Source organism: Vespa velutina, chromosome 1, assembly GCF_912470025.1.
Source record: "Vespa velutina chromosome 1, iVesVel2.1, whole genome shotgun sequence".
In the NCBI taxonomy this organism is placed as follows: Eukaryota; Metazoa; Arthropoda; class Insecta; order Hymenoptera; family Vespidae; genus Vespa; species Vespa velutina.
The window spans coordinates 17,734,647-17,747,146 of record NC_062188.1 but is presented as its reverse complement, the minus strand read 5'-3'; the positions used below and the strand labels follow the sequence as shown (position 1 = coordinate 17,747,146).

Here is a 12,500-nt window from a genome sequence, read left to right as displayed (position 1 = left end):
GCGTATCCGTTGATCATCATATAATCCAATAATCGATTTATTCCTCCCTTAAGGAAAATCTTATTGTGTGTTTTAAATAGCAAAAAAAAAAAAAAGAAAAAAAGAAGAAAAAACAGGGAAACATTTATTTCTTTTTTATGTTTTTTTTTTTTTTTGTTTTTTTTTTTTTTTTTTTTACACAAATATACACATTTTGCATTGTATTATTAATTTGGAATTCGACTTGAGACGATTATCTATTACGATAAAATAACGATACTAATTGGATAGGGGATCTATCGATCCGCGTTCTCTTTTATTATCTACGACATTACCTCGACTTCGTCGTAAAGATCAGAATCAACATTTTTCTCGGGGGGAGAAAGAGAAATACATGTACATAAACACACAAATATACACACACACACACACATACACACTCACATATATATATACATATATACATTTTTACTCTTGACACGCACAAACGATTATTGAAGAAGAAAGTCGCGTCGATCTTATAAAAATTAATTACGTAAAAGAAATGGACATATAATACAGAGAAGGGAAAGAAACGTGAAATAATAAAGGAAGTATATAAAAGTATTAGAAGAAAGAAAGAGGGAGAGAGAGAAAGAGAGAGGAAAAAGAAAAAGAATACGACGGCGCTGTGGTCTTCCAGAATCGAAAAAGAACGCGAGGATGAATCCATATTATTTTTTATGACTATTCAAGAAGAGGAGTCCTCTCGAGGCTTAAAGTAGTATAAAGATATAAAAGAAAAAAAAAAAAAAATTGAAGAGAAGAAAAAAAAAACAGAAAAAAGAAAGAAAACAGCCTCTCGAGAAGAAAGTAGGTTCTGGTCTCGCGACTGACAGGGCGCGACGCGCGTGGGCGATTCTTGTGATAATATGTTACGTATATACATACATACATACATACATATATATATATATATATATATATATATATATATATATATATATATATATATATATATATATACTTATAACTTAAGTACACGCGCGCTCTCATGCATGGCGACATTTTCACACGCGCACACTGAATGCACGCACAGAGGAAGAAAGAAAAAGAGAGAAAGAAAGAGAGAGTGAGAGAGAGTGAAAGAGTGAGAGTGAGAATGAGAGAGAGAGAGAGAGAGAGAGAGAAAGTGATAAAAAAAAACAAGTAGATGACGACGATAACGATGATTTCGTTGCGATGGGGGTTGCTACCCTTTCTCACGTGATGCAACAGTTAATATATGGCGAACTAATTATTTATCGATAAATAAAGAAAAATGGAAATAATACGTTAACATTGTTTCTGAACGCGAATGACATTATTATAGAAGTTAATTCGAGATAAAAATAAATCGATCGATTTAGCGATACTATATATCGATATACATATATATATATATATATACATATATATATATATACATATATATATATATATACATATATATATATATGTGTATGTATACATATGTGTGCGTGCGTGCGTGTGTGTGTGTGTGTATGTATCAATAGTAAGACTTTTTAGGGTTCCTTAAATCGATGTTTACACAAAGAGAGAGACATAAGTACACATTATCTATCGAGAAGGGTGGCTGATTTTTTTTTCAAACGCGTGACGAAAACTTGGAATTCTTTTTATAAATAAATAAATAAAAGTAATGAAAAAAGGAGATACACATTGTTTTATGTTCAAAAAAAGTTTTCACGTTTTATCTCTCTTAATGGTCCGTTTAACGCGTTTTCCAAGTTATCGTCGCGAGATCGAATTAAGAAAACAGCGGAAGTGCCTTCCCCCTGCACTCATAAAACACAACATTATTATACATACATCGGAAACACAGACGCATGATCCAAGAACATTTTAATTCGTGACACATATAATGAAGCACTTATTACTACTATATAATACTTACATGATAATATAAATATATATATACGATTATATTTGTATATTATACCAGGTAAATTATATTAAGATTTATGCATTATTAATGTTGCATTTTAAATTATCGTGCAACGAAAGTGAAAAAGAAAAGAATAAACAAGTAAAAGTAAATGACATATTTCACAAAGTAAAGAAGTAAGAGCAAAAATTTATTTTGTGAACTATGTGGGAAGTATGCATATATATACATATATATATATATATATATTATATTATTTACACAAACACATAAACATACAAACTTGCACACACACACACACTCACACACACACACACATATATATATATATATACACTCATAATTATAACGAAGAGAAAGAACATTTTATGATATGATGATATGATGACATGATGACTACTTATATACATAAAGAAAGTAGTATTATTATTGTGTACTGTCCCTAATTCTTCATGTACATTGTTATATATGTATACACAGAGCGCGTGTGTATGTGTATATTTATATATATATATATATATATATATATATGTATATATATATATATATATGTATATATATACACACGCGCACCCACATTCTCACGCATATGTATAATATCTATATATCGGATACATTTACGTACGACCCTGGGAATGCAGATGCAAATATCAGCGCATTCATTATACCTTACATGGTATAATAAAGTCGACTATGCACTTACGTATAGATATATAATACGTATACATATACGTACATTTCTCTCTCTCTATATATAATAATAATAATATTAATAATAATTAAAGTAAAAATCATAATAATTAATAATTAATAATTAATAATTAATAATTAATAATTAATAATAATAATAATATATAGTGTCTATATACGGCAAAAGAGTAGAACCACCACATTGAGAGAATTGACGTGTGTATTTCGTTCAGTTCATTAATGAAAACGAGCTATATACCGAGAAAAGAAAAGAAAAAAGAAATGAAAAAAAATGAAAAACAGAAAAAGAAAGAGGAAAAAATTTTGAAAAAATTTGACAAGAAACATTGTGTGTAATTAGCCTTGCGCCGACTCGATCGATCCGAGTCCACGAAGATCTCGAATGCGTTTTTGCGCATGCACGCTCACGGGGTTTGTCAAGGAGTCAGCCAGTATTTGTAATAATAATGCTTGAGAAATGCATGAATATTTGTTTTATTAATGCTTCTTCTTATTTCATCTCTTTCTATCGACAAAATGGATCTTCCCTGAACAATTTGCTAATCCCCCACCCCGCCCCCTATGTAATATTTATATATTTACATATATATATGTATACATATATCTTATATACATATATGTATCGTGTATTTACTCAATATTGCGCCCATTATTGCTCACCGTCTTTAACCTTGCTTCCTGCTTCCCTTTGTTTCTTATTTTCTCTCTCTCTCTCTCTCTCTCTCTCTCATTCTCTTTCTCTCTCTCTGTCTCTATATATATATATATATATATATAAATATATATATATATATATATACTTTTATTTATGTATTATTTATATTATTTATATTATTTATTTGTTTTATTTTATTTTAATTTTTACTTGTCATCTTCATTATATTAGATAATCGTTTACGAAATATATATGTTTGACACTATCGTGCGCTTGTAATACTATACTTACTGTTTACTATCTCTTATTATTATTAATATTCTTCCTCCTTCTTCTTCTCCTCCTTCTTCTCCTCCTCCTCCTTCTCCTTCTCCTTCTCCTTCTCCTTCATTCACATTTCACACCTTATCGTTATTCACTTTATTTTCACGCTATTTACTATTCTTTCACGGTTCGTCGGAGATCATAGGAACAATTCCAAGTTCGACGAATATAATCGATCTTGTTTCGCAGTCACCGATTGAGTTACACTTTGATTGAGTTTCTTCTTCTTCTTCTCCTCCTCCCCCTCCTCCTCCTCCTATTTTTATCGTCTCTCTTTCTTTTTTTATCAATCCCTCCACTCCTATTTCCTTTCCTGGCAATTCTTTCTTCCCACTCTCTACGTGCAGTCGGTAGGAGATCCAACGAAAAGATCCAAGACGAGGAGGAAGGGGTTGAGATTCCTCTAGAGTAAAACGGTTATTTCTTTCTCTCTCTTTCCACCCTCTCTTTATCTCTCTCTCTTTTTTTTTCCCAGACACAAGATCTTTGGTCTTTTCACTTTGTCCTTCACTTTTGTTCGCCGAAATGAAATTGCAATTGTCAGACGTATCGTTTTTTTTTCTTTCATTCATTCATTCATTCATTCATTCATTCATTCATTCTCTTTTTCTCTTTCTCTCTTTCTCTCTCTCTCTCTCTCTCTCTTTATCTTTTTCTCATTTTCTTACCTTTTTCTCTACCGATTGCACGTAAACGAGCCAAGCACACGGTCGTTTCTAAACCTTGTAGATGTTAGACGCTTTTACTATTATAACGAACACCGTAAAAAAGTGTACGACTCACGCGCTCTCTATTTCGCCTCTCTCTTTCTTTCTCTCTCTCTCTCTCTCTCTCTCTCTTTTTCTCTTTCTCTTTCTCCCCTTTGGTAATAAGATGACGTGTATATATATATATATATATATATATATATATATATATATATATACACGTTAGATCATTACAATCAGATTCCCTTTCTCCTTTCCCGCTCATCATTCATCACCCTCTCCCCCACCCCCCAACAACTCCTTTCTTTTCTCGCCCATCGCTTTTCCTGTGCTTTAGTTTGCGAAATACATATATATTATACTCTCTGAGGCACGAAGAGGAGAGATTTTATATATACATTTTTATATATATATATCCGGCATTTATTAGATATTTATATATATATATATATAATATATATATTATACGCCCCCATCCCCCCTTTGTATATTCCACCCTTGAAAAGAATCACACATCCAAAACTAAATCCACATTCAATTTCCAAGTTTTTATGCAATCGCCACATTTAGATTGTAAAAAGTACGTGTTTCGAGAGGGAAGGAACACGAAAAAGAAAAAAAGAAAAAATAAGGAAGAAAAAGAAAAGAAAAGGTAAAAAAAGAAATGTAAGAAAAGTGATAAGATCGACGAAAATTCGAAATCGAAGATCTATCGATCGTATTGAAATACGCTTACAATATTTTATCCAAAATTTATCCTAACCATAGAACCATCCTTCGATAAAACGTTCGATCGATCTTCCCTATCTCGAATTCTTTCTATCCATCAAATTATATATATATATAGTTTAACAAGTCGACCAGTTTAAAACCTATCCGTACATACGTACGTACGTATATACATACATACATACATATCTTTCCCTTTCCCCCGCTTCCTATTTCTAGCTTTTATTGTTTTTTTTTCGCCGCTATATAAGCCTGCGTAAAATATATCGCGCGTATGCGTAATGAATTGTACTATATAACGCTTGGCACATAAAGGCCTTTTTATATATATTTATTATATATATATATATATATATATATATATATATATATATATATATCTTGATGGCAAAAAAAGATGCAAAAAAAAAAGAAGATCATAATTCCAAGTGAAAAAAGAATAATTATTTTTGACGGAATGGAACGATGATGGGAAAGATGGAAGGACGAGAAAGAAAAAAGAAAAAAAAAAGAAGAAAATATACATGACGGAAAGAGAGAGAGAGAGAGAGAGAGAGAGAGAGAGAGAGAGAGAGAGAGAGAGAGAGAGAGACGAAGAATTTCGCGGATTTTTGTAAAGCAAGCTCAAAGGATAAAAGTGGAGCACGTTCTTGAGCTTACATCGCTTTGGAATTATCGTTTTCGTTCTTTCTATATGGGAGAAAAGAGTGCTACGCAGTGTTTTGTACATCACCCCTTATCGAAGTCACGCTTTATTATCTTTGCCATGGTGGAAAAGAGCACGCGTACGCATCGGTCTGGAAAGTGAAGGCATACGAACGAAAAGAGAAAAAAAAGTGTACACCCACACACATATATATATATATATATATATATATACATGTACATATATACATATATTATATACAAAAAAGAAAAAATAGTAACGAGTTCTAAGGGGTATATATATGTGTGTATATATATATATATATATATATATATATAATAGGTACACATATATATATATATATATATATATATATATATATATGCGACGTTTCGGATTTTCATAAAATTAATTCGATTTAGCGGTCTCCTCCCGTCTGTAGGAAGAGCAGGAAGGTGGAAAAAGAGATGGGGTTTTACGTCCCACAAAATTCAACGGGGGTTAGTAAAGTGGGCGATGTCTGTGGCCCGGGTTTGCACACACGAGAGTGGCAAGCGCGGCTCATTGGTACCATCACGTTACGCAAATATGTAAACAAAGGTTTATAGCCTCGGACAAACAGGGGGAGCAAATTAAGCCAGGGATGCGCTCTGAAATGTCCAGGATGATTTGACGATGGTTTATACCTGGGTTCTAATGTCCAGGACATGACAAATGAACGAACGGTAGATACACGCGTGTGTATGTCGATATTAAAGCCGATGTGAAGCACTCTTTCCGATGTAAGTACCGATCGCAGTAGCACGTCATTTTGTCGCACAGCTCTGCAATTTTTTCTTCTTCTTCTACTACTTTTTCTACTTCTTCTACTATTACTACTACTACTACTACTACTACTACTACTACTATTTTTTCTTCTATATTTTCTACTTCTTCTTCTTCTTCTTCTTCTTTTTTTTTCTCTCTTTTTTTTCTCTTTTTACATGCTTTCGTCTTTATACATACATACATACATAAATACATATGTATGTGCATATGTACAAGTGCAACTTCACCTGCCGTGCAGCTTATTAGCGCTTTCGTAAAACGCATCGTTTGTTCTTTTTCTTTAAAATATATACGTATATGTGTTCAGTGTACATCTACATATATATATGTATATATATATATATATATTATATGTATACATACGTACGTAAGTAAGTCTCGCATGTATTCAGTAGAACAAATAGCTTCGCCTGTAATTCGCCAACAACAAGTATGCATGCATTATCGCGATATATATACATACACACATATATATATATATATATATATATATATATATATATTATTCTGTGTACTCTCCCCGCGTTATCACCGCTCGCGTTATCTGAAGCACCTACATCGTCTTAGCGCATCTTGTTTTTTTAATCTATGGGCTGACGCAAACTCCACGAACTGCACGTTAACGTACATACATACATACATACATACATACATACATACATACATACATACATACATACATACATATATATATACATATATATATACGTACATATACATGCACAAAATAGACGGAACGACGAAAACGATACACACACTAAACTTAGCCGCAACAAACGCGCGATGCCTTGTTAATACATAAATACATGCATACATGCATACATGCATACAAAGAGACATACATAAACAGATCTACATACAAGCGCATGCGAACACTATACTGAGCGAGCGACTTAAACGTTAGTCGAGTGCACGAATGCATTTTGATTCGTTTTGCAAGAAAGTAAAAGAAAGAAAGAAAAAAAAAAAGAAAAGAAAAAAAAAGAAAAGAAAAGAACAGAAAAAGAAAAAAAAAAGAAAAAGAAAGAACCCTATACTGAATGCACTGGTAATACATTTGAATCTTTTTTATTGTATTCTTATATTTAATTTTATTTGTTTACAGCGTACGCGCAATTATTTACAGCGTCCTTTAAATATGGTGTCGATCCTTTTAAATCAGTAGTTTAAGATCGTCGAGAAACGGGGCACGGTTTACGAAGATCTACGAATTTATTTTTTCTTTTACTTTTTTTTTGTTTTTTTTCTTGTTTTTTTTTTTTTGTTTTTTCTTGTTCTCATATATTTGACGTTTTATGAAATGACAAAGAGCAAAAAAGAAAAGAAAGGAAAGAAGAAAAAAGATGGAAATAAAAAGTTTTTATCGACAGATCTAACAAACCGATCTCGTTTCTCGATAAAAATGCGTGAATTATTTTTTTTCTATTTCTCTTAGATGCGTGTACAGAAAGAGAGAGAGAGAGAGAGAGAGAGAGAGAGAGAGAGGGAGAGAGAGAGAGGGAGAGAGAGAAGGAAGGAGCTATAATATCGTACTATATATACGTATTTTCGTAAATTGCACGTTTACTCACTGATCGTTCATGGTCTCTCTTTGAAATTTCTGTTTCATGCTTGCCCTCGCCTGGATATCACCCGCACGTCTTCCAACCGAAAACGATCGGTCTTCTCTCTACACCGTTTGATATCATCCGCCAACGCTTACGTTCTCCTTGAATAATTCCATACCACTCGAATTTCTTCGTCCTTTGGCCTCTGCACGATCCCGAGAACGCCATCCGATCTTGAAAATCGATTCCTGCGAGACCTGTCCTACTATCTACGACCACAACGAATATATATATATATGTACCTGGTGACCTGTGCTTACTTATACTACTACCATTACCACTACACTATCACTACCAACACCAACACCAACATCATTATTATCACCAATCAACCAAACAACTAACCAACCAATCAACCAAACAACCATTTAACCATCAATGATCATCTTTCTTCCTGGCCTATTATCCATGTGGCGATTGTGATCATTCTCATCCCGTCAATCCTCCTCTGTCTCTGTCAAAAAAAAAAAAAAAAAAAAAAAAAAAAAAAATTTCATCGACGTCAAACCAAAACAATAACGAGAACTCGTTGTGACTTAATAAATCACACTCAATCCCCCACCCTACGGAACAAAACATTTTCCTTTCGATCTTTTCGTCCGATCGTTCTGCGAACGTCGAATGAAACGGAAAAAAAAAATAATAATAAAAAAAAAAAATATATATATATATATGTATATATATATATATATCGATCGAAAACGAAACGAAATGAAATTTAAAAAAATAATGATAATCGTAATAAAACAACGACAACGACGAATCGAAATTCTTTTTGGTTTCTTTGCTTTTTTCTTTTTTTTTTTTTTTTTCTTTCCTTTCACTCCATTCGTCGCTGCGACACGGACGAACGAGCAATTGTGTTTTTCTTCCTTTTTTTTTTCTATCTCTCTTTTTCTTTTTTTCTGTCTCTTTTTTTCTTTTTCTGTTTTTTATTTTCTCTCTCTCTCTCTCTCTCTCTCTCTCTCTTTTTGGTGATGGGCTGATCCTACCTTGTGTTCTCTTTAATTTTCTTCTTTTTCTTCCTTCTCTTTTTTGTCTTTTTTATTTTTCTTTTTTTGCTTCCTTTTTTTTCGTTCTTCACGACGCCATCGGACGACGATACCGTTCGCCCCCAAATGACAAATAAAATATCAAATTCAAACTTTGGCACGTACGCGTCGGTGCTTCGAGGATGTTTTTTCCTCTCGGTCGGAATATGAAAAAAAAATATATATATATATGTATATAATGTATATATATATATATATTTTTTTTTTCTTTTTATATATACATGTACGCGCATGCATATGCGTGTGCGTGTGCGTGTACGCGATTTGCTTGTTTCGGTCGCGTTATATTTTTTTTTCCCCCCTTTCCACCCTCATTCTCCCACTTTATCCGATCAATCTAATTGGTCGATTGATTTTTATCAATTGATCATCCTCGATTCGACGGACTTGTATTATCACTTTCTCGTAAGTTCGTGTCCCCCCTCCCCCCCCCCCTCTTCGAATACTTTTTCTTATATCCGTCCATCACCCGTGAATCCAACCAAAAAAAAAAAATAAATAAATAAAAAAAAAAAAAACACAAAAACGAACAATAAAAAACAACAAAAAAAAAAAAACAATGAATGAAAAAAAAAAACATATATATATATGTATACAATTTAACCGAATGCGAACAAAATGCACCCTGGTACATGCTGCTACATCGTTACTCGCGTTACTCGTTTTTCTGGAAATTTTGCTAACTAACTCTACCGTGAACTCGATAAAAATTACTACACGCACCAACCAACCAACCAACCAACCAACCAACGCTTTCATTTTCTACGTTTTATATTCGTCTCGTGCGTGTCATCTGCTTGGTGGTACCTATCGGAAACGACTTTTTCTTCTTTTTTTTTTTTTTTTTTTTTTTTTTTTTTTTTTTTTTTTCTCAACCATCGTCGACACTTTTACGTCGTTTTTACGTGAGTGCAAATTAATATTAATGAAAAAAAAAAAAAAAAAAAAAAAAAAAAAAAAATATATATATATATATATACACGAAAAAAAAACAACGAAATAAAAAAAAAACAAACGAACAAAACCATTTGACCGACGGACGTGTCTGTTAAAAAAAAAAAAAAAATAAATAAATAAATAAATAAAACGAACAAAAAACCAAAACGAAAAAAAAAATCAAAACAAAAAACATGAAAATGAAATGGAAAAAAAATATCTACCATGTACCTGGGTGAACCTCCCGAGGACACGTTCGACGTGACCTCCTTTGTTTTTTGGTGTCTTCTTCTTCTCCACCGAATTCTCGATCGGATCTGGTAACGAACGACCGAACGAAACAACTACCGATATTTGAAAAAAAATACCGTACGAACACTGCCTCGTTTGCTGCATGTGGATCGCCTTAGCAGCCTTAGCCACTGTCGGGGCCCACGTGGTCCCCCAAAACGCTCACTGTGTCGTCTACACAGACAGCTGCGGACAGGTAGACTCATTATTGTAACCAGTTTTTTACCTAGTCTCGAGTTTGCATCAGAAGCACCACGTTATATAAAAATAATAAAATTAGTTATAACAAATGTTTCTTTATGCATGCATTGTCCGATATTTTATTGTAAAGTAATATTTTCCTTTTCTTTTTTTTTTGTCTTCTTCTTTCTTTAATCTCTTTTATTTTTTTTTCTTTTCTCTCTTTTTTCCTTCTCACTCTCTCTCTCTCTCTCTCTCTCTCTCTCTTTTTCTCTTAGATCATCATTTTATATCACACATACTCGGACATAATTTTCTCCTTTTACGTGGTACTTTGATGCAAGCTCGAACTTTTTAATGCTGCTAACCTACAAGGTTAACGAAGGAGAACGACATGTCGATGACGATATGATTCTTCGTTAATAGTCAATTAGTTACTCTTGCCTTGTTATTAATTTTTATAAAGAAAAAAAAAAAAAAAGAAAAAAAAAAGCAAAAACAAAAACAAAAGAAAGAAGAAAAAATCGTGATTCGACATGATCCTCATTCTTCGAATTAACTTTGGCTAACACGTAGCTTTTGGGGGCATCTCCCTCACGACTGCTCACCGCAACTATAACTGCGAATAACCACTGCCTTATATATCTGGTGTTTGTCTATTATTATTATTATTATTATTATTATTATTATTATTATTATTGTTATTGTTATTATTATTATTATTATTATTATCATCATTATTATTATTATTATTATTATTGTTATTATTATAATTATATCAATGATTATATATATTATTATTATGCTATTTCGAAAGCGTTGTCGTCACCCTCACAACAAACCTATATTCACGAAAAAAGAGAGATGCACGCTTGTTATATTCCATGAACAACATAGAGCGACTTTTTTATCCAACGGCGGGGGATTTTCTTTTTTCTTTTTTTGATTTTTGATTTATTTATTTTTTATTTATTTATTGATTGATTGATTTGTTTTTCTTTTTTTTTTCTTTTTTTCTTTTTTTTTTTTCCTTTAATTTCATCTCTTTCTCCCCCGTTTATATTCATTGTGAACGGTTCAATTCTTTTTTTTTTTTTCTTCCGGGAATTTATTCTTCTATTATTTTCTTTTCTTTTTTTTTCTTTTTTTTTTTTTTTTTTTTTTTTCCTCTCTCTTTCTCTCTCTCTTTTTCCATCTTTTTTTTACTTTTCTAAATACGATATTGCAAAAAAGATTTTCCGTTTTGCAAAGGAATAAATTTAGAAGAAGCAGTGACACACACGGTTCGTTCGACGGTACTTCGGAAGTACATTAAACGTGCAGCACATTTTTGTTTTCTTCTCTCGCTGAAAAATCGTTTTTTAATTGCGCTCTAAGAAATGCAGTACCCAATCCCATTCACACCTTTCACTCACCTTCCTAACCGTCGTTCAACCTCAACCATACTCCCCCATCGTCACCCCCACCATCTGGCGACCTCCCTCTTACCGTTCCCTTTTTTTATCCTTAAATATATATATATATATATATATATATATATATATATGCTTGCATATTTAGAATGCTTCCGATGCGAACACACACGAAGAATGAGAGACGTCGTTTGTAGAAAAACCGGGGAAAACGTTGTGATAAAAGGGAAGACGCCATAATCGTGCCCGCGACGATTAAATTCGAGTCAACGAAACATTTCATAAACAATCATACACATGCATACATACGTACATAAATATTTTATAATACAACAATATTAATGCATACGCACATACATACATACATACATACATACATACATACATACATACATACATACATACACACACACACACATATATATATATATATACACATACACGCACTGACAAAGCTTTCCGAAAATGTCTGCCTCTGTTAAGGAAAAAAGAAAAAAAAAAAAAAAAAAAGAAAAA

At 32.4% G+C, this 12,500-nt stretch overlaps 1 protein-coding gene across 1 annotated transcript in view; it reads left to right on the top strand.

Moving 5' to 3' along the window:
• Positions 1-10,147: 10,147 nt before the first annotated feature.
• LOC124955344 (zinc finger CCCH domain-containing protein 28-like) overlaps positions 10,148-12,500 on the top strand; it is a 12,223-nt gene continuing 9,870 nt past the window's right edge. Inside the window, exon 1 of the mRNA XM_047509642.1 lies at positions 10,148-10,588. Within this exon, the coding sequence (XP_047365598.1) occupies positions 10,496-10,588 (93 nt within the window). The 5' untranslated portion in view covers positions 10,148-10,495. The remainder of the gene's footprint in view (positions 10,589-12,500) is intronic.